The sequence below is a fragment of the Benincasa hispida genome, chromosome 1 (assembly GCF_009727055.1).
Source record: "Benincasa hispida cultivar B227 chromosome 1, ASM972705v1, whole genome shotgun sequence".
NCBI classification, from domain to species: Eukaryota; Viridiplantae; Streptophyta; class Magnoliopsida; order Cucurbitales; family Cucurbitaceae; genus Benincasa; species Benincasa hispida.
In genome coordinates, this window is record NC_052349.1 from 89,753,871 (window position 1) to 89,777,202 (window position 23,332).

A 23,332-nucleotide genomic window follows, 5' to 3' on the forward strand; every position below is an offset into this window, starting at 1 on the left:
ACGCGATTGTCTAGCACGCCATGTACAACGCAAGCCTTATACAATCGTCTAAACGACAACAATGAGTTGAAGCACAATCGTCTAAACGGTCGCTGAGCGAGCACCCTCGTATCATATACCACGTGATCGTGTAGGTAGTAACTATGGGATGAGGCATGCTAACTACACGATCATTTAACGCACATCTTTTTATAAACAATAAGCATCATATGCTCCCACTACGATCGTCTACCTCCATCATCTTTACGATCGGGTAACCAACACTTCACGATAGAGTAAACGATTAGCTAAATGATCGTTTAGTAAATAATACACGATCGTATAGTAAAATCTATGCGATCGTTTAGTTAAATCCCAATGATCGTTTACCTGAGGCTACACAAGATAACCTACTCTTGGTTTTCTTCTTCGCTGAGAACTGCATCTCCATGCTTCAAAACTTCAGCACAAACAACTCGACTAAGTCAAACACTTTGAATTACAAACTCGATAACATGTTAATTATGGCAAAAAACACAAGGGCCCTTACAAATTAACACTTTGTAATTTAAAGAAAGCTTTAAAACAGAGGCAATTAAACCTGTAAACATCCATCAACGACATCCACAAATGCATTTAACAATTAAACACAAATCCAGAAAACCCACCAGACTGTAAAGGAAGTTTAAAACAGAAGTGAAATTTGGAATATCAGAACAACATGTCTCTGATACCAATTGAAGGAAATCGAACATGAGGATTTCCATGAGTAGTGGAAGGATCGTTCTAAATTTCAATCGTATATGAACATTAACAATTACAGTACAAAAACGGAAACAACAGGTTATGTAGAAAACAGAAATTACAACATGCTTTTCTAAAGATTAAGGGAACGAATTGACATACCTTTGAAGTCTCATCTTCAACACTCTTGATCACGAACGCTCGAACAACTAGCAACACTGTAACACTCGAATGCTCGAACACCATGAAATCTACACTGCATGATAACGGCAAACTCAAACACCGCGAACACTACAAACAGCCTCCACAGAACCTCAATTGTGTCGAGTAGAGTATGACACCACCAAAAAGGTTACCTTGGTATTCTCAGTGTGAGAATCAAGAAGTGTGGGCTCAATGTGGACTTGGCTTGAGGTAGAAACCGGAGGAAGAACAATGGTGTAAATGATTGAGCAAGTGGTAGGTGTCAAAGCCTATCATATAGGACGATGCCTAATTGTTTAACAAAAGCTATGCGATCGTCTAGCAAAAGCTATGCAATCTTTTAGCTCATCGGCCAGCTAAGAGTCTATCATATAGAAACTCTCCACGATCGTCTAGTCTCTCCAAGCCGTCGTTTAGTAAATCTCATTTACTTGACAATCTTTTCGTGAGAACTTTTCGAGAATGGAAATCTCAAACAACATTTGCAAAACTTAATAAAAATAGGAAAACATTTTTCCTTTTATTTCACTATTACCATGAAACCACCAATAACCTCCCACTCAATTGGTTAATAGAGAAAAAAAGATAATTATCCAATAACTAATATTATCATAAATATAAATGATAACCAACTTACCATACTATATTTATAACCTATAGTTTTAATATTTCATCTCATGAAACATATAAACCATAGCTATTTTTCTATTCCATGGTCCTTAATGTAAATCTCATTTACATTAATCCTCCACTAGATGTATCTCATACTGATCATATCATATATAATCGAATTATCTCTTGGCAATCTAAACATTTCAAATAAACACCAAGAACTGATCCTCAACTTGAATCCATTGACCTACCAATGGGACTTTATGGACCTGTAGCTCGAAGTTCCAACGGTACGTAAATAACTGACTAAACTCTTTAGTCAGGGGATCCACCATCCATTAACTACGATGCATTCAACTAGAGACTGATAGCTGAACTCTTCTTACTACAGATATATTATGTGTCCATCTTAACCAATCAATAATGTGATAACCCTTCACAAATCGCTCGTAAGTACAGCTCGGCCAATAACTATTATCCCCTTGTTACATCTAACTCCTTAAGTACCATTAATTCCTCCAATTAACATAAGTCATAGTCCTACTATGACTAAGTCCTCTCTTCTAAAGAGAAGTTGTGGCCACTATGTTCGAGCCCCGAAATCAGCCCTTAAAGAAACAATCTATCTACTTACCCTTTCTTCGGGGAAGGAGTGAATTCCATCTTGTGTAACATAGTTCCCATCTCCCAAATTAGACAAGTCCACAAAAATGTAGGCATGTTGAGTTGGCAATCTGATCATTCTCACCCATACTAATCAAAGGACTACCCTCAAAGGCAGGAGTTCCCAAAACACTCAAGATTGAGATCATGTTACCTATGGTCGTTTAGGTGAGATATAGGTCTCCAGTATCAACGACGTTATATACAAAGACAAATCATCTTGTGGTCCAGTCTTATACAAACACTTTGTACAGGACACCCTCGCTTGTATGTCTCTACATGAATGTTCAGGATTTACAATCTGTAGTAGTTCACAACACTTGCAAACCTGTATAAAGTGGGTCGTATCCGTAGTATCACCAGGATCAGGTATCTCACCTTAACCCTTATACTACAGACCTATTTAGGTTATCACTTAAAGAATGATCTACTTGTACATCTCATATACACGCTTAAGTTTTCATATGATAACCATGGAGGTTTGATTATTGGATATGAGTAAATGCCAGAATGAAATAACTTTTATTTTATTTATAACGATGTGTATATTAAACTAGGAGACTCTAGAGAATTAGGATACCAATCACAACACAAAATGCTAACACTGTCTCAGTTGTCGTATATTGACAAAATACCTGTCAAGTATTCATTGCATAACTCCAAAAGAAGCCTATTTCCTTTCAGGCACGGAGTTACTTTGTCTAAGGAACAGTGTCCTAAGATACTTCAAGAGGTTGAGGATATAAGACAGATCCCCTATGCATCTGTTGTGGGCAGATTGATGTACGTGATGTTATGTACTAGACTTGACATCTACTATGCAGTGGAAATAGTTCAGTCTAATCTAGGATTAGATCACTGGATAGCCGTTAAGAACATCCTCAAGTATCTACGGAGAACGAGGGACTACATGCTTGTGTGTGGTTCTAAGGATCTGATCCTTATAGGATACAGAAACTCTGATTTTCAGACTAATAGGAATTTTCGGAAATTCACATTAAGATCAGTGTTCACTCTTGACGGAGGGGTAGTAGTATGGTGAAGCATCAAGCAAGGTGCATCGCAGATTCCACCATGGAGGTTGAGTATGTAGCGGCTTGTGAAGCTACTAAGGAGGCCATTTGGCTCAGGAAATTTTTTTACTAATCTAGAAGTTGTTCCAGACATGTCAAAACCCATCACACTTTATTGTGAAAATAGTTGTGTTGTGGCTAATTCCCAAGAGTCTAAGAGTCATAAGCGCGGCAAGCACATAGAGCAGAAGTATCATCTCATCAGAGAGATTGTGCATCGAATGGACATGAATGTCACGAAGATAGTTTCGGAACCCAACATTGCTGGTGCGTTTATGAAGGCCCTTACAACTATAATGTTTGAGGGTCACCTGCAGAGTGTGGGTCTATGGGTCAGACTATGGCTGGACTAGGGCAAGTGGGAGATCTTCTACTCGGCATGTTATGCCCTAGTTTATTGTTTTGTGTACTTGTACTTTATTATCTTTTACACCTCACTAGCTTTAGGACAAGTGGGAGATTGTTGGGATTGATGTCCTAAATCTCGTAGGGTTCTATAGCTTGTAAACATTGTATGAACAAACTTTTATGTGATTAATAATATATGATACTTTTATCCACTTTGTCTATAAAATATATGATATTTTAGTTGCATTAACTACAAAACAATAAACTAACATCCAAGGTTATCGTTGTAACTTAAAAATGTATGTGGAGACATATAGGTGGATGTTTAAGTGATAACCTAAATTCTCTATAGTATATGGATAAGATTGGATACCTTATCCTGGTGACACTACGAGTATAACCTACTTTGTAGGTGTTACAATTGTTGTAAAGTACTACAAATGATCTGATCCTGATCATTCATGTATTAGACATATGAGCGGGGATAGGAGATTATATAAGATCGGACCACGAAATGTTTTGTCTAATTCTATAACACCGCTCATAACAGAGACTTTCATTTCACCAGGTTGACCATATAGATAACGTGACCTTAATCCTTAGTGAATTGTAAACTCCTGCCTATGAAGGCGGTCCTTTGATTTATATGGGTAAGAGTGGCCAGATCGTCGACTCAACAAGCCTACCATTTTGGGAATTCGTATGATTGGGAAGTTGGGAACACAACTACACAATATGGAATTCACTCATTCCCTAAAGCAGAGGTAAATAGATAAATTGCTCCTTTAAGGGTTGATTCCAGGTCTTGAACAATATGGTGCCACACCCTCTCCTGGCCGAATAGGGGTTTAGTCATAGTGCGACTATGATCTATTGTTCATTAGAGGGATCAGTGGTACTTAAGGAGTTAGATGTAACTACAGGTGCAAAACGATAATTTGGTCCAGCTGTACTTACGAGCAATTTGTGAAGGGTCAACGTACGGTTGATTGGTTATATCTAATGAACACAGAAATATATTTGTAGTGCGAAGAGTGCAGCTGTCGGTCTTTAGTGAAGTGTCCTACAGTTAATGGATGGTGGATAATTTAATTAAAGAGTCTAATTAATTATTCATTTACCGTTAGAGCTTCAAGCTACAGATCCATAAAGTTCCCTTGGTAGCTCAAAGGGGCCGTTTGGATTGAGGTTTTCTCAATGCCCAGGAATTAAGGATATCTGGGAATTATATGTCTGGAAATAAAATTACTGGGAATCAAGGATGACCATTGTTTGGTTGTGCATGAGATAACAATGTCTAGGAATAGTATGTATGGTAATAGTATGTGGGAATTAAAAAAAATTGAGATTGTGAAAACAAGTCAAAACGATCGTTTACAAAATACTATACGCTTAAATTATCTACACGATCGCTGAGCTCCACTACACGATCGTTGAGTAACAAAATGCTATATGATCGCTTACCCAATGCTATAGGGTCGCCTACCAAATGCTATACGATCGCTTACCAAATGCTACACGATCGCTGAGCTCGGCTACACGATCGCTTAGCTCTACTAGACAATCGCTGAGTAACAAAATGCTATACGATCGCCTATCCAAAGCTATACGATCATCTACCAAATACTACACAATCGCTGAGCTCGGCCACACGATCGCTTAGCTCTACTACACGATCGTTGAGCTCTGCTACACAATCACTGAGTAACAAAATGCTATATGATCGCCTACCCAATACTATATAATCGCCTACCAAATGCCATATGATCGCTTACCAAATGCTACACGATCGCTGAGTAACAAAATGCTATACGATCGCCTACCCAATGCTATATGATCGCCTACTAAATGCTATACGATCGCTTACCAAATGCTACACGATTGCTTACCAAATGCTACACGATCGCTGAGTAATAAAATGTTATATGATCGCCTATCCAATACTATACGGTCGCCTACCAAATGCTATATGATCGCTTACCAAATGCTACACGATCGTTGAGCTCAGCTATACGATCGCTTAGCTCTGCTACACGATCGCTGAGTAACAAAATGCTATACGATCGCCTATCCAATGCTATACGATCGCTTACCCAATGTTATACAATCACCTACCAAATGCTACATGATCGCTTACCAAATGCTACACGATTGTTGAATAACAAAATTCTATACAATCCCCTACCCAATGCTATACGATCGCCTATCAAATGTTATACGATTGCTTACTAAATGCTACATGATCACTTACAAAATGCTACACGATCACTGAGTAACAAAATGCTATACGACTTCATGGCTGGAAGGAAGGAAAATCGTGGTAGGAAGTGATAGAAGAAATGAAAACCCACACTTCTCAATGGGTATGCAATTCCTTCATTTGTGTGGGTAAAATATACCTAGGAATTTATTTTTCCAAGATAAATAAACAAATCCCACAAACCAAACATGGGCTTTGTAAACCCATTCCCATTCCCACCCTCTTTTCCCTCGAACCAAACAGCCCTAAAAAGATTTAGTTAAGAATCAATTTTTGGGTTAATTTGAATTATTCAAATTAATAAGGGGGAATTTTATTATATATGATATAATAAAATTAATTCAATTATATCTGATAAAATTGTTATAATGTATTTGATACATTATAGTTTAATTGGAGGAAATAAATATTTGAATGTGATTCAAATATGTTTACAATGAATGTGATTCATAGTTGTTAAATTTAATATAAATATGATTTATTAAATGCCAAAAATAGAGATAAGGAACTATAATTTATATTATATATGATACAATATTAAAACTATAAGTTATGTGTTATATTAGATGTAACATATAGCTTAATATAAATAAGATATGATAAGTTAGTTATCATATTTATTTATATTAGTTTTATTATTTTGGATAATAATTCCTAATTTCTCTCCAACCATCTTATCTGGTGGTTAATCAATTTTTTTATGGCAAAAGAAATAAAAGAAATTGTTTTTCTCTTCTTCCTGAAAAGATTAACGTAGAGCACTATACGATTGAAGAATAGAAATGTTCTGTATTCTTAATCTTCTTCCTCTTTTAAACTCAAACAAACCCTCCAAACCAAAATAGCCTGAGCCCACCACTCCTGGACTCTCAACCTGAGTATATCGAATGCTCCCCGTGGTAGTGTCTGTTTTTGGTTTGTGAGTTTTTTTTTTTTTAAGAAAGTCTTCAAGTTTGTTGCTGTGTTCAAGGTTCGTGACCACGAGAGGGATTTACAAGAAGAAAAGTTATTCAAAGGTAATATCCCTTGAAACTTTTTCTTTACACCAAGCATGGTGTAATTAGTTTAGAATGCATATCTCGTATGTTTACTATAAAAAAAAAAAATCAATCAAAATAGAATTTGGACGATCCGCTTCCGCTCAAGGATCTTTATAAACGAGTTCCTTCAATGGGTTCATCTTATAACTATTATCTATGGAATCCTGGATATAGCAAGCCTTTGGCATAAATGCCTCGACCATATGAGCATGGAAAAGATCCAAAAGGCTCTAGTTAAAAATGCCATATCTGGCCTTCCATCTTTTCCTACATCGACTGAATTACTTATGGTAATTGTCAAAACAGACGTCTCCCATTAACAGATGTCTTACTCAGGTTCTACACGGATATTAGAACTTCTTCACCTGGATCTTATGGTTTTTATGCAATCAAAAAGTCTGGCAGGTAAAATTATATGTTTTAGTTATTGTCAATGACTTATCCAATTACACCTGGGTTCGGTTTCTTTATGAAAAAATAGACGTGTTTGATGCTTTTCTAACTCTTTGTCTCCATTTACAACGTGAGAAAGAGCTACATGTGATTCGAATTAGGAGTGATCATGGAAGGGAGTTTGAAAACTTTCAACTTGCTGCCTTTTGTAATACTTTGGGATTCATCATGAATTTTCATTTCCAATCACTCCCCAGCAAAATGGGATTATGGAAAGGAAAAATCAGATTCTACAAAAAATCTCATCTATTCACCTTTACTGCTGATCTCATTAATAAGTATCTCAATAGAACTATTCCTACTAATGTTTTTTTTTAAAGCGGCCATCATTGAAAGAGTTAGCATTTGAATTAATCGATGGGGCAAAGTCATCTTGGCCTAATAAAGGTCAGTAGTCCACAACCATTCTTAGTACTAAATATATTGTGCTTCATAAGATTGGGATCTTCAACTTGTGTCATTCCTCTCACAATCAGGTTGTGTTCTTTCTCTCGCTACATTGTTATATCAGATTATGACCGGGGCTCCTTTCAAATATGAAAATTTTGTATATATCAGATCAAGCACCACATTCGATCTCAAGCCTTGAAATTATCTATCTGCTATCCTCATTTAATTTGTAGAGTTTTGCTTGCTCAAAAACCATATTTGATTACTGTTAGGGAACCTGTTGGTCCTGCTACTGCTCTCATTTTAATTCATCTTAAACTTCTGCAAAATTATCATATCCCAAATCTAGCTGCTCCTTCCTCTGCTACCTATGTTGATGGTCTCAGTCAAGCTTTGATTGAATCTCCTTTTGGAAGTCAAATTTTGCATTATCTTTCAAATGAATCCAAAGACATTAATGCTCAAATTTAGGCTTCAGGAGCGAAAGGAGACTATAGAAGGGATGTTACAGACGATACATGTAACATTAGCCAGGTCTGCTGGGGCGTCATCCTCTCAACCATAGGACTAATTTTTTTTTAAGACAAAAAGGGGGAGACTTTGAGATGGTGTCATGTTGGAAATTTGGAGGAAATTTACTGTTTGAATTTATTCTATTTGATGAATCTAGTGTTGGTTATTTGGCTTTTTTGTTTGTTCTAAGTTTGGCTTGTTAATTTACTTTGTTTCTTTTACTTTTGTTGCTTGTCAGTGCTTTCCGTTTAACATCCATATTTTGAGTGACAAGTCATCCTTTCACTTTTTCAGTTGTAACAATTATCAATGGAGCTTATCATTGTCGAGACAGATTAAAAGATGTTACATTTACATAAAAAACAATTCTTCCAATAGTTTTCTACTTTTTGCAAGTTAAGGACCAATTATTCTAATTTTTTGTTACAATAGAGGAAAAAAACTTTTGTAATAGGGTTAACTATTTCAATGTTGTTCTTGAACACGATGAGTATACTATAGATATGTCAACCTAGTTGAGATATTTGGACGCACCTATTGCAATGTTGTTTTTGTATCATGTGATTCCAACGATTCTTTAAGCTCCTGCGGTGATTATCCTGGAAGAACATGCTTGCAGCTATTAATAATCATCTCGATTACTAAAAAAACCATTATTATAGGCTATTTTTTAGTGACTAGAATCAAAATTCATATCATTCATATCATTCATTAACAAAGCTCCATGTTTTGGAGATAAAAAAAAAAAAAAAAAAAAAGTAACTAATTCTTTAACTCCATGATGTTATAAAAAAATGTATTATGTAAAGTGCAAAAGTGCCAAAGTGTTGACTTAGTGATAAATTCTTCTCATTGAATCTTGAAAGTATAGTTGGGATTGCAACATGTTAATACTTGAAGTCATCTATGATCTTAGCTCTAATACCACTTGTTAGAAACGAAGTAGGCCCTCACAATACAACTCAATAGATAAGAGAAGACGATTGTGAGAAACTAGAACTTGAATATCACTTTCTTTTCTTAGCTTGCTTACAAATGACAAATCTCACACATATTTATACTAGTAGAAAAATACATCAAAAGACATCAATGATAAATGCAAGTACATGTGACTTTTCACCAATATATGAACATTCATCAATGTATCTTGTAATTCATGTATTCAACCATTTCTTGAATTTCAACTATTTATGTATCTAATTAAATGTAATTCATACACCTTGAATATAAGTTTAGATTAATTCTATCAGTAAGGTATAACATATTCTCCCATAATTGAAACACTGATTTGCCATCACTATGAAAAGTACCATTATTGTGCTCAAGCCAAAGACAACAAAGAATTGCACCAATCAAATTGCCCAAAATGATGTTTCTTTGGGAGACATATTTAAGCTGTATGAGTCTTGAGATAAGCCCATCCTAAGAGGAGGGAAAATCAGCACAAACCTGGTGTAAATGCTCCCATATTTTTCGAGAATATATGCAATCAAAGAAGAGATGTTTGGCACTCTCACTATTTTTTTATTAAACAACACACACCACTGAGGATTAAGATTCTGAGATGGAAAACACTGCTGACATTTGTCGTTGGTATTAAGCCTATTGTGTAGCATAGACCATATAAAGAATTTGAATTTTTTAGGATACAAAGAATTCCATAAGCTGCCAACCTCAAAATTGGGAGTGGAGTCCGAAGCAGACGCAGTCTTATCCTTTAAGGACTTGACAGAGAAAGAACCATTTGGAGGAGCTAGTCTCAATTTTTTTTTAAGAGAGTTCAAAATTACTCTTATGGACAGAAATTGTTAGTATCTCGGTTCAAGAAACCCTTAAATTTAACTTTTAAAATTAGTTGCATTTACCCTTTAACCCTGGAAAAAGTTCAAAAAATTGACCAAAATGAGATGGAAACCATTTATCTACAATACGTCACCTCTCTTGCCTTTGCTTCAACTTATAGCACAAATGAAAGAGGAAGAGTACACTTCCTACTTAAGTCAATCACTTGTCTCCTTACTTTACAAGTTCTCTTCTGCATATATATAGATCGACAAAAGATTTGGAGTTGAAGGATTCGAACTTCAAACCTTTTGATTGATGACCCTATCTCAATTATACGGAAGTTTGGTTAATTCTCTTTTCTTTAACCATTGAATATTTCGAGACAAATAAAATTATATAATATTAACACAAAAATTAAATTAAAAACGTCCTAAACGATAATGTAAATTAATGCATAAATGTTTTACTATAACAGTAGCAAGTACTTCATATTGAGTTTTCTTTTATTCGAGATTCAGAAACATTACTTTTAGAAGAAAAACTGTTTCCATTCCACACATCACTTAAAGAAAGGCTTATTGTAGTTTATCTTTGGCCAACTTTTGCTTATGGCTTTGGGATGGTACTTTGACATTAGTGGCAACTCCAATGGCTTGAAGAAACACAATAACATACCAACCCAGGTCAAATTGCCACCATTCAATGCCCATCCTAGCTGAATACTCAAAAGCATGGTGGTTATTGTGCCAACCTTCTCCAAATGCAAGCAGACTCATCCACCTTTGAAAATAATAACAACAATAATATAATTACATTGTTATGTAAATTGTTTAATATTCATAAAATCTAATCAATTTTATTATATTTCTTTTAAAAACATATGCTAGAATATGCTCTTATCTAATTCTATTTTTGTCTATGTACTTTTAAATTAGGTCCAAATTTATTACTCTCAACTTTTAATAAATTTAGCCCACCGAACATTTTTTTTTTTCTAAAATATAAATAATAATAAATGATAAAAAAAATTCTTAAATAATATTTCAAATTTATGGACGGAAGGTTAATGGAGACATTTTGTTTTTTTTTTTTTTTTTGGCAAAAGTAAAAATAAATTAATAGCAGATACTATTTTAAAATCTATTGAAAATATATAGACTAAATTTAAACATTTAAAAATACGATAAATTAAATAGAACAAACTCAAAATAAATAGAGTAAAATGATATTTAACCTTTAAAAACGTATATTCTAATATAGAATATAAACATTATTCCATTAATATTAAATCATAACAAGGAGCAAAAGTTTTAAAATCATGTACGGAATGTAGAGAATTTTGGGATGGATAATCAGATTTTGATTTTAAGAAATCAAAAAATGGTCCAACACTATATTAATTTAAATATAGCAAATGTTGTTGTCTTTTAGTGATAGACATTGATCTATCTATCAATGTCAGTATTTATTAATGATATATATTTATAGATATCTAACATTGTCTATCACTGTCTATTATTGATAGATAATGACATTTTATTATATTTAAAAATATTTATAAAAAGTTTTATCATATAAAATATGCCAGTCAACTTTGATACTATAAAACAATATAAGCATAACTATGTAAAAATATATGGAGGTGAATTACCATTTTAAAATATGCACAATAGTTTAAACTAAAAAAGAAAAGATATTTGAGACATATAATATATATGCTGTTTGTCTTAATAAATGTTTCATATTTTTATATAATTTTCTAAATATCTACTAAATTTATAATAGAGCTTTACATAAATCATATCATTTTATAATTTAACTTTGGGATTGATTCAATTAAATTTATCATCCAAAGAATATTATCATGGAAGCAAGAACTCATTCAATAAATTAATTTGATCGTCTTTTACTCAACATTGATACAAAGAAAGGCACAGCATATACTTACCAATTGTTTGTAGAGAAATCATTTGTTTTCCATGGTTGCTTTCCCCACATATGACAGAATGAATTCACCATAAATGTTGAGTGTAAAAGCATTACAGTTCTTACACACTGCCCATCGAAAGAGTACAATGTGTCACAATCTCTAATAAGTCACTATAACGTCTCAATAAAAAAAATCATTAAACTTTCAATCTTTTTATTCAAGTTGGGATTCTAAATTCTTCAATTTTATGTTCAAAGTTCGGCCTCTAAATTCGTTGAATTTTATGCTCATTAAGTTTGTAAACTTCAAATATATCTGTTTATATCTTTGAATTTTTAATTTTGTATCCAACAAATTCCTAAAGTTTATAATTTTTTTATGTGATAGAGTCTTCAATCTATTGATCCGTCTTTAATCATTTAGATCTATCTGTAATAGATCGTGATAGACCATTATTTATATCTCTATCGCGATCTATCACATATAGATAATGAGTTATAAATAATTTTGTTCATTTTTTTTTTATATTTGAAAACAATCCTAAAAAGTTAAAAATGAAAATCATCCAGAGTCTTATTAAATGAATATACTTGAAATAATTTTTTTAACAAAAAAAAATTTGATTAATCAAATTACCATAAATATATAATTATAATTAGAAGAATTAAACAAATGATGAAAGAGGGAGATGTTTTTATCTTTTTATTCTTACCGTTCCCCAAATGAAAAAAGGAATTCCTCCAAGAAAATAGAGTATGAGTGCAAGAGCAATTGGATGAAGAATATATGTTTTGCGAATAAACCTATAGAAAGTTTGCTTCTCCAAGTCGCCAGCATTATCCAATTTTCGATGCTTCCTATTCGTTTCAATGATGCTTCCATCTCTTCCTTCAACGGCCCAAATAATATAACTAAACCAAAATCCTAGAATGGGACTATGTGGATCTTTTTCAGTATCAACAAATTGATGATGGTATCTATGCTTACTCACCCAATTGATTGGATCACCCTAAAATTAATAAAAAAATGTTAAAAAATTTAAAAAGATAATACTTTTGAATTAATTTTTTAGTTTTTAAATCAACCGATAATATGTTTAAGTTACACTTCTAGACGTAAAAGAATAAATATCAAATGTCAAACCTGAAGTGCATGAACTCCACAATAAGCGAATAAGTATTCAAGATATTTGGGAATTTTAAAACTCTTATGTGAAAGGTTTCGGTGATAAGAAATAGTGATGCCAAATAGACCTGTTATCATAAATAATGCCAAACAAATCGAAAATGCACCCCAATTAATTTGAAATGGTGCAAAAATACAACACAAATGCAAAAAGAAGAAAACACCAGCCACTTTTTTGTCTATCTTGATCTTTTTTTTCTTTTGAAATGACATTCGTGATTTCACATTTATCTTTGATTCTCTTGATGCATCCATTAGATTGTGGTCTTATAGTTGAAGAGATTTCACCACCTTTTGCATGTGTATTTATAATGCAAATTTAAGTCACAACAACCATCATTTAAGGCACTTCTGCCAATTAAATGTATTGCTTATTTAAGAGCAATATGCCTACTCTAAAATCACTATATATATATATATATATATATAAACAGCTAGAATGGTTATAAAAAACATTTCAAGAATATATACACATTTATTTAATGTATTGAAAAAAATTTTGAAGATTGTGTACGTTTTATAAAAAAATTATTAGAAACCGTTGAAAGAGATATATATTTATCAAAGACATTGGAAAAACCTTTGAAAAATATCATTTTTTATCGAAGGTTATTAGACACATTTGAAAAAAAAAATATACATTTATCAAATCATATTAAAATGTTTTGAAAATATATTATCCTTTAATGGATGTTATCAATAACCTTTGAAAAATATCTACTTTTTATCAAAGAATAAACTCAGCTCCCATTCAGCTTCAACCCCAGACAAAAATCAAACAAAAAAATGTTGTCAGAAGAATTACAACAAACTTCAGTTATTTTTGTTCTACTCTCTTAAATTGTCATCTATAACCATAGTACAACAAAAAGTGATTTCTATGTTCTTATATACTTCAAACTCTTTCGGAAACCCTTTTCCACCTGAAGTATAAAATAAGCTCAAGCATACAAATCAAGTCTTTAACAGCTTTTTACATTTTCCTTACAGTTTGTTATGTAACTACTTGTATCAGCTAAAAAGTATAAATATGTATAATTTACATTTCGTAGTACAATCTGATCATAAGCTTACAAGAAAAGCTACAAGATCTGTAAAGAAAGTGACTTAGCTCTTGAAATAAAAAGTTCTTCCCCTTCTCGTAGATGTAGGCACTCAATTGTCGAACCACGCACATCTCCGTGTTCATCTTCTTCTCTTCTTTCTCTTTATCATATTGCATGCTCATCTTCTTCTTTATTCACACAATAAACTCACGCAAATAATCAGAAAGAAAAGAGGGTCAGAGAGAGTTTCTGCAAACGAAGGAGAGAACGAGAGAGAGAGAAAATAATTTGTTTTGTTAATTTCTTTTCCCATCAGAACAAAGTGGTGTCTCTTCCATCAGGCAGAGTAAGTGGATTTTACAACGTGTTACACATTAGCTGGAAGATCGTGGAGCAACCAGGGCCAAGTAATCTACCTACAAATTTTTTTGGGGCAAATTAACTAGGCTTTGGATCACGGATTGGATCAGCTGAAGACCAACATTCATCATTTGGGCTTTTCTTCAAGAAATTCAAGTGTGCAGGTCCAACAAAGTGGTATCAGAGCAAAAGACTTACAAGATTGACTCTTGGATTACGACATACTGTTACACACATACAGATTTTTATGACTTATTTGTTTAGTATTTTTATAGCTAGATATATATGTAGTGATCTTGCAAGTATATATTATCCTTTGGTATTTATTTTTTTATTTTGTTGATGTTTAAATATCGTTCAATGACAGTGTTGAGAAACTTAATAGTAGAATAGTGACCTGATGTATAGAAAATATTGTGTTACATGAATTAACAATTAACGTTTTTGGGATGTTTTTAATCTTTCTTGAATTGAAAGCTCATCATGCTTGTCTATGTTATATTCATCTTGACAAATAGTAATTGTAGTAAGTTGAAATAAAATATGTCATCCCCAAACTACATTCTCGCCTACATTATTAGTTGTTTTGGACTATTACGTAGTTGCTCATCATGCTGATTTTTGACATCGTTTGAGTTTTTTGAATTCCTTCCATCCTGCTCTGAAAAACTTGCCCCTGTTTATTAAAATATCAACAACCATGAGGAGCTTTGATTGATTAGCATTATTGTCAGGCTAATTTGTAAATATTTATCTCTATTGTTATTCTGGATGTAACAAAATCTACAAACAGATAGGGTATTGAAAAGTCAACAAATAGGGTATTGAAAAGTCGACGGAATTTGCTCATAGAGATGCTCAAGAGTGTGTATATTATTAATGAATAGTTATTTAGGCTCCTCTAAATACAAGACTTCCTCTAAAAGTGTCTTAAGTTCCTTTTAACTATGAGACCTCCTCTCAACATGACTTTTATCTTTCCACTGGTTGAATTTAGACTCCCCTAAGTCAGGGAATCTGAAATTTTGGAATGTGATTTCTCACACATAATACAGAAATTATTCACAACGTCATAGAAAAGTCACAAACAACAGAAAAAGAAAAAGCAACATAGAGTAAATCAAGAATAAACACACTATTAATAACCATAATAATAACAATTTATTATCATTTAAAAGAAATATTAAATGATGTATTATGTACTTTAGTACTGTAGTACTTTAGATATTAGTGTGATCTCCAACTACTAATTGAAAATTGAGTCTCATATTCTAAACTAATTTCATTGAGAAATTAATGATGTGTTGTTTAAATTATAAATAAATACTAAGTCAAAATAAGAAGCCGACGGCTATTTCAAGGTAGTAATTTTTTTTTTGGACAAAGTACTAATAATACAAAAAATATTAAGAATCAGAAACAAATAGCCATGGTATTTAACCAATGGTGTGAACTTAATTATAAGTTTATAACTCAAAAAATGTAAATAAAAAGAAAAAAGAAAAAAAAAGAAATGAACTTTATTTATAAAAACGGGCTTTACTTTTTTTTAAAAAAAGTAGTTTGGATATTTTAGACAAAATATTATCCGCTGAATTATAAAAAGAAAATACACTTGAACTTTATACTAGGGTTAAAAATATCTTTGATCAGCTTTTTAAAATTTCAAACAAAAAGTAAAAAAAAAAAAAATAATAATAATAATCTTTATCATTAGTTTTTGATAAAAATCATTTGTAATTTGTGTAAACAAAACCTCTGATTTTTCAAAGATTTTAAAAATATTATTAAACTTAAAATATATATATATATATATAAAAAAAAATATAAAAAAATACCCCTATTATTATTATATGAACAGAAATCATAAATAAATACCTCTTAACTTTAAAAAAGGTACATTAGTGCATCCTTAAACTTAAATACATTAGTGTACCCCATCACAATCTCTCTCTCCTCTATGCTTTCTCTCCCATATTTCAATCTAGGGCATAACATTTCTCTATTTTCCTTTATTTTCCTTTATTTTTCCCCTTTTTTTCTTATCACTACTTTTATAATCCCCTTCTTGGTTTCTCCCATCCTATTGATTCTCTTCTTATTACTGATTTTGTTACTTCAGGTTAACTATATGACCTTTTTGTGATTCAAAATACTTTATTTAGTATGATTATTAAAGAAGATTTAAATCGATAAAAGATGATATTCTTTCGTCGATCATTTGATTATTCATCATTCTATTGAGATTTTAGGAAAGATTTTGATTTTAGATAAAAGATGATATTCTTTTATCCATCATTCTTTTTATTTGATTATTCATCATTCGACTGAATTTTTAGGAAAGATTTTGATTTTAGGGATTTTATGGGAATTTGTGGGATCTTTATGCTTTATTTTGAAGTTTTGATTTATGTTTGGTCACTAAGAGAATTGGTATAAGAATTGGTAAAATGGGGAAAAAATGAGAATATCTATATGAAAAAAAATAAGGATATGAACATAAGTCTGTTTTAAAATTGGTTATTTTCCAACTCAAGATAACTTCAAAAGAATTGACTATACTAATGGTAAGGGACTTTTTAAACGACCTTTTTTTTTTTTTTATGGTTAAGAGTGTTAAAGTAACTTTTGAAAGGTTAGGTATATTATTGAAACGATGTATTAATGACTTCATTCATATATTAACAATAGTATTTTGTAATTTTTTAAAAGTTAGGGATATAATCTAAACTTTTAAAAGTTCAAGGGTATTTTTTAAATAATTTATTAATGATATCTATCCAAAACTCACCATAAGTGAGTCTTTTACAGATTTGTTTTTCTTTTTTGGTTTAAGGTTATTGTTGAAACTTTTGAAAATCAGGGTATAATTTTCTTTCTTCTCATTGAATGAAACACATAGGTTTAAAATTAAATTCTCCATTTCAATAGCTAATAAGGATACATATATACAACAATATGTTTAATGAAGGATACATAAATCAACTAATAAGATTTGAATGAAATAATATAACGTTCCAAATTGAGGAGGAAGACATGAATGAACCAAGAACACATTCGAATGAGAGAGATCCTGAGGATATAAAAGTATGATTATGAAAGAAGATATAAAAATATTAAAAGTTGTTACATATACCAACAAGATGCACTTTTCTTTTCGGTGGCTCAATCATAGGAACTCTAAAGTTAAGTGTGAGCAATTCTATGTTCGGTGACCTCCTACAAATATTTTAAGGATGCATGTGAATGAGGACAAAGTATACTAAAAGGATCCACGTGGTTAAGCTAGTTAGGTCGTAGGAGATGCAAGGAAATCTCGAGACCACTAAGTGTCCGATCATTACATAGGCACATAGTTTAAAATTAATTCTCCCTTACAATAGCTAATAGGGTTTGGCTTAAGGGGGTGCAGATCTATTTAATTGTTTATTTTGCACCTCATTGATTTCGTTAATGAATAATGGTCATTCAATTAACTCTTTATTATTTTATACCTAATTAGTTTGTAAAGTTGAAAACTTAATCATTTATGTTCTAAAACCTATGTTCCTAGACTAACGATTATAGTTAATGTGGAATAATAAGCGTTTTAAATGATATGTTTAATTAATTGATCCAAATTTTGTTACTAGAGAAAAAGAGGAAACGTTATTCATAAATTGATTTGATATTTGTTATGAATCATATATTCACTAGTATAAATTTTGGGTATAATATCACTTGAATGCCAGCATCATAGAGGTATAGGGTCGATTGTCTTTAATGTCGGTTGTCCAATATTAAATATCTACTTTTGTGACAGATAATGCCTATCATAGTTTCGTTATCATTTTCTTTTTGTTTATGTACGTACAAATAAATTATATTTATCTTTTACTTGTACATACACAAAATAAAATCTTAATTGCTTTTGTATATACAACTGAACTTTCAATAAATACAAAAATTAACTAATCCACAACAAAGAGAGTGATAAATTATTTAACTTACCAAATAAGTTCGATTGATCGATATATACATAGAACTCTAAAATTTAAAGATGAAGAGAGTTGGTTGTCTACTTTGGAGGGTTAGATATATCCCACAAAACAACTAAAATAATTGCGTATTTGAAATCTCAACATACCAAAGTTGTAGGCTGAAATGTGGTCTATTTTATCAATCCAGAAACCTTATCAGGCATCCCACAACTGATAAAACTTGATTCCATATGCGGTCTCTTGAAGGAAACACATTTACCAAGTGGTAAAGCAAACATACCAACCAAATCGTTGAACCTCATTTAGAAACACATGCCCAATACTATTTGTCTATTATCTGTAGATGCAAAAAATAAAAACTTCATGAACTTAATAAGCCACAAACTAACCCATAATGAAATTTAATCCATGTGAGATGGTTTTATTAGAAATCTAAGTAGAACATAAAAAAATATCCAACAAGCCACAAAATACAGGAGTAATACATTATATGTGCAATTATTACTAAAGAAAAAAACTTGGGAAAACTACCCCTTTTTCATCACATTTTCAACTTTCCAAACTATAGCCGTATGCGTAGTATTCATCACTAAAAAAGAAACAACCCAATATACCACTATCAATGCAAAACCAATTACCTATTTCCTCATATGTAGAGTGTGAAACGGGGTGAAAATTTAATTTTCAAAAATAAGAGGAAACCTGGTTAGAGAATCTCACATTAGAAAACTTTCATTTGGAAGCCTCCCTTATGTACTCCAATCTTGAGCTTTGAGTTTGGGCCCCAAGGGGTACCCATGTTTTGGAGGGAGTGAGAAGATAGACCAATGTTGGTTCAGTAGACGTCCCACACACGCGTCGCTGTCATCCAGTCTCGCGTGGCGAGATGCGTGTGTGTGTTTATTATTTTAAAACCGAAAAAAAAAAAAAAAGTTCTCCCACACTCCCATTCGAATGTTCTCCTTTCCTCTCCTACTCTTCCATTTTCCATTTTTTCGAGTAGTGGTTCAGAAAGAGTGTGTGTTCCGGTCGGTAACAGTGCATTTTCGATTGGGTTTCTTTGGCTCTTTTATTCTGGTGACGACGTGACAATAATCCACACCTACTTGCACACTTGGACAGAGCTGCGAAACATTTTAAAGAGAGCGAGCTCCGCGACTCAGCCTATAACGAGTTTTTGTTTTGCAGGTTTTTGTTCTTTGTTTGATCGTCATGCCTTGACCATTTGTTGTTTGTCATTCTGAGGTCTTGTCGTTTCCAACAATTTTAAGACATTTACTGCCACAACACTAATGGCCCTCACTAGCAACAATGACGTTATGATATCTGACCTCAACTGTCCATTCCGGTTCGAAGGAGTGAACTTCAAACAGTGGAAGCAAAAGATGTTCTTTCTCACCGTCAAGAAAGTTGCTAAAACTTGTACCAAAGATAAGCCTATCGTCTTTTAGAAGAACCAACTGAACAACAGATAAAAGAAACTTCTGACTGAGAGGAGAAAGACTTTCTTTGTAAGATCTTTATTTTAAATGGTTTGACTGATGATTTGTATGAATACTACAGTACAATGAAGACAACGAAGGAGGTCTGGGATGCCTTGCAAAAGAAGTACGACATCGAGGAGGTCGGATCGAAGAAATATGTTGTTAGCCATTATCTCAAGTTTCAGATGACGGATGACAAATCCATGGAGGCTCAATCCCATGAATTCCAAAAGATAGCCCATGAGATAATTACTGAAGGTATGCTCTAGACGAACAATTCTACGTTGCTATTATTATTGATAAACTGCCCCCTTTGTGGAATGACTTTAAGAACACTTTGAGGGATAAGACCAAGGATTCTCCTTGGAAGTCTTATCACCCGACTAAGGATCGAGGGGGAAGCTCGTAAGCAGGACTAGAAGGAGGAGGTGAACGCAATACTTGGGAAACGCACCTCTACCGTGGTAAACCTAACAAAAAATCTAAGGGGACAAAGAGGAAAGGTCAGAACCGTGGCTCCAACAACCAGAATCAACAGAAAAAACAGAAGTCCCCTTCAGGAGAAATGGTACAGTTCTTTTGCGTTAATTGTAATAAACCTGTTCACATTGCTAGGAACTATAGGAACAGGCGTCGTCCTGCTGGTCAGGCAAACCTAACAAAAGAACCGTTAGTCGCCATGATCACAGAAGTAAATGTGATTGGTGGTTGTGGAACTAAGGATAAGAATATTTTGTTGAGAGATCACCATTCCATGAAAGTTGTTGAAACCAGCGAGCTGGAACTGAAGTTTACCTCTGGAAAGACCCTCGCGTTGAAGGACATCCTGCGCACTCCGGACATAAGAAAGAATTTGGTCTCGGGCTATCTCTTCAACAAAGCTGGGTTTACTCAAACTATATGGGCAAACCTATATACCCTTACCAAAAATAATGTATTTGTAGGGAAAGGGTATGCAACTGAGGGAATGTTCAAATTAAATTTAGACTTCAATAAAATGAAATCTTTTGTGTATATGTTATGTTCTATGAATGTTTGGCATGCTAGACTCTGTCATGTGAATAAGAATTTAATTAGTAATATGATTAGGCTAGAAATGATACCTAAGTTATCCACGAATGATTTTAATAAATGTGAATATTGTAGTCAGGCTAAAATTACTAAAACTCCGCATAAATTTGTTCTTAGGAATTCTGAGCCTCTAGATTTAATTCATTCTGATGTATGTCAATTTGATGGCATCTTGACTAGAAACAGTTAAAGATATTTCATTACCTTTATTGACGACTGCTATGATTTTACTTTTGTATACTTGCTGAAAAACAAAAGTGATGTTTTTTATGCCTTCAAACTTTTTGTTTTTGAAATAGAGCATCAGTTTAATAGAAAGGTTAAAAGACTATGTAGTGATAGAGGAACTGAGTACGACTCGGATAGTATTAATGATTTCTTTAACTCACATGGAATAATACACGAAAAGACCGCATCTTATTCTCCTGAAATGAACGGAAAAGCCGAAAGGAAAAATAGAATTTTAGCTGAGCTAGTAGTTGCTATTTTACTTAGTTCAAGAGCCGCATCTTATTAGTGGGGTGAAATCATCCTTACCGTGTATTATGTCTTAAATAGAATCCCAAAGTCTGAAAAAAAAAACGTCATCTTATGAAATTCTCAAAAATAAGAAACCAAACTTGTCCTACTTTAGAACATGGGATTGTCTAGCCTTTGTAAGGATTTCATACCTAAAAATGAGAAAATTGGCTAGTAGAGCTTACAAGTGCGTCTTTATAGGTTATGCCTTAAATAGTAAAGCCTATAGGTTCTATGATCTAGTGAACAAAGTGATCATTGAATCAAATGATGCCGAATTCTTTGAAGATAGATTTCCTTTTAAATCAAGGAATAATGGGGTCTCTGGATTAAATGGTCTAACCTAGTTAGAAATCCTAACCCTAGAGAGGAAACTGACCCATAACCTAGAAGAAGCAAAGAGCTAGAACCGTCAAAGATTTCGGAAATGACTTTCTGGCCTACAATGTAGAAGAAGATCCTAAAGATCTAAGAGCTGCCTTGTCCTCAGTAGATGCCAACTTATGGCAAGAAGCCATAAATGATGAGATGGACTCACTTGAGTCAAATAGAACTTGGCACTTAGTAGATCTACCCCCAGGTTGTAATGCAATAGGGTGCAAATGGATCTTAAGGAGGAAATTTAGATCTAGTGGGACTGTTGACAAATTTAAAGCTAGGTTAGTAGCAAAGGGCTTTAGACAAAGAGAAAACGTAGATTTCTTTGACACCATCTTCCCTATCACTAGAATTACCTCAATCTGTGTCCTGTTCTCTCTCGCTGTCCTTTATAACCTCGTAGTACATAAGATGGATATAAAGATCGCTTCCTAAACGGTGAACTTGAATAAGAGATTTACATGGAACAACCTGAGGGTTTTGTAGTCCATGGTCAAGAAAATAAAGTTTGTAAATTAGACAACTCTTACTATGGACTAAAACAAGCTCCTAAGAAATCACATGAAAAATTTGATGACCTTTTCCTATTTAAAGGTTTCAAGGTTAATGAAAGTGACAAATGCATCTACTATAAGTTTGAAAATAATTTTTGCACTATCTTGTGTCTACATGTAGATGATTTATTGATCTTTGGGTCAAACTTGCACGTCATAAATGATGTGAAATCAATATTGAGTGCAAACTTCAACATGAAAGACTTAAGAGAAGCTAGTGTAATCTTAAGCATAAAAGTGAATAGGTCTGAAAAGAGAATTTCTTTAGATCAATCTCACTAATAAAAAATATTCTAAAGAAATATAATTACTTTGATTGTAAACCAGCCTGTACTCCTTATGACCCTAGTGTCAAGTTGTTCAAGAACACTGGTGACAGTGTTAATCAATCTGAGTATGCGAGCATCATGGGCAGTCTTAGATACGCTGCTGACTGCACTAGGACTGACATAGCTTATGCTGTAGGATTACTTTGCAGGTTTACAAGCAGACCTAGTAAAGAGCATTGGAATGCTATAGAAAGGATAATAAGATACTTGAAGAAAACCCAAAACCTAGGATTACATTATCAAAAGTTTCTCGCTGTCCTGGAAGGATTTAGCAATGCTGACTGGAACTCTCTTTTGGATGATTCAAAGGCTACAAGTGGCTATATCTTTAATATAGCAGGCGGAGCCGTCTCTTGGAAGTCCAAGAAACAGACTATTTTAGCCCAATCTACGATGGAGTCATAAATGATAACACTAGTGATAGCTAGTGAA

The 23,332-nt window shown here is 33.0% G+C and overlaps 1 protein-coding gene across 2 annotated transcripts; it reads right to left on the minus strand.

Moving 5' to 3' along the window:
* Positions 1-8,632: 8,632 nt before the first annotated feature.
* LOC120089966 (palmitoyl-monogalactosyldiacylglycerol delta-7 desaturase, chloroplastic-like) lies at positions 8,633-13,462 on the minus strand. Of its 2 annotated transcripts, XM_039047430.1 has the most exons (5): positions 13,138-13,462; positions 12,707-13,003; positions 12,013-12,119; positions 10,592-10,844; positions 8,633-8,878 (listed from the first exon to the last, which is right to left on the minus strand). In XM_039047430.1, exons 1-4 carry the CDS (start codon positions 13,432-13,434, stop codon positions 10,640-10,642), a joined length of 906 nt encoding a protein of 301 aa, XP_038903358.1. In that variant the 5' UTR covers positions 13,435-13,462; the 3' UTR covers positions 8,633-8,878; positions 10,592-10,639. The 2 variants fall into 2 exon arrangements, with proteins under 2 accessions (XP_038903358.1, XP_038903351.1); XM_039047423.1 differs by lacking the exon at positions 8,633-8,878 and having other exon boundaries at positions 10,547-10,844.
* Between the last annotated feature and the right edge of the window lie 9,870 nt (positions 13,463-23,332).

Bases quoted from the DNA above. Each gene is read 5' to 3' on its own strand.
- LOC120089966 (XM_039047430.1), bottom strand. From the start codon at position 13,434: ATGGATGCATCAAGAGAATCAAAGATAAATGTGAAATCACGAATGTCA. The intron at 12,120-12,706 runs GTAAGAATAAAA...TTCGATGGGCAG, and splicing joins CTTTTTTCATTTGGGGAACG to TGTGTAAGAACTGTAATGCT. The intron at 10,845-12,012 runs GTAAGTATATGC...TTATTTTCAAAG, and splicing joins GATTTCTCTACAAACAATTG to GTGGATGAGTCTGCTTGCAT.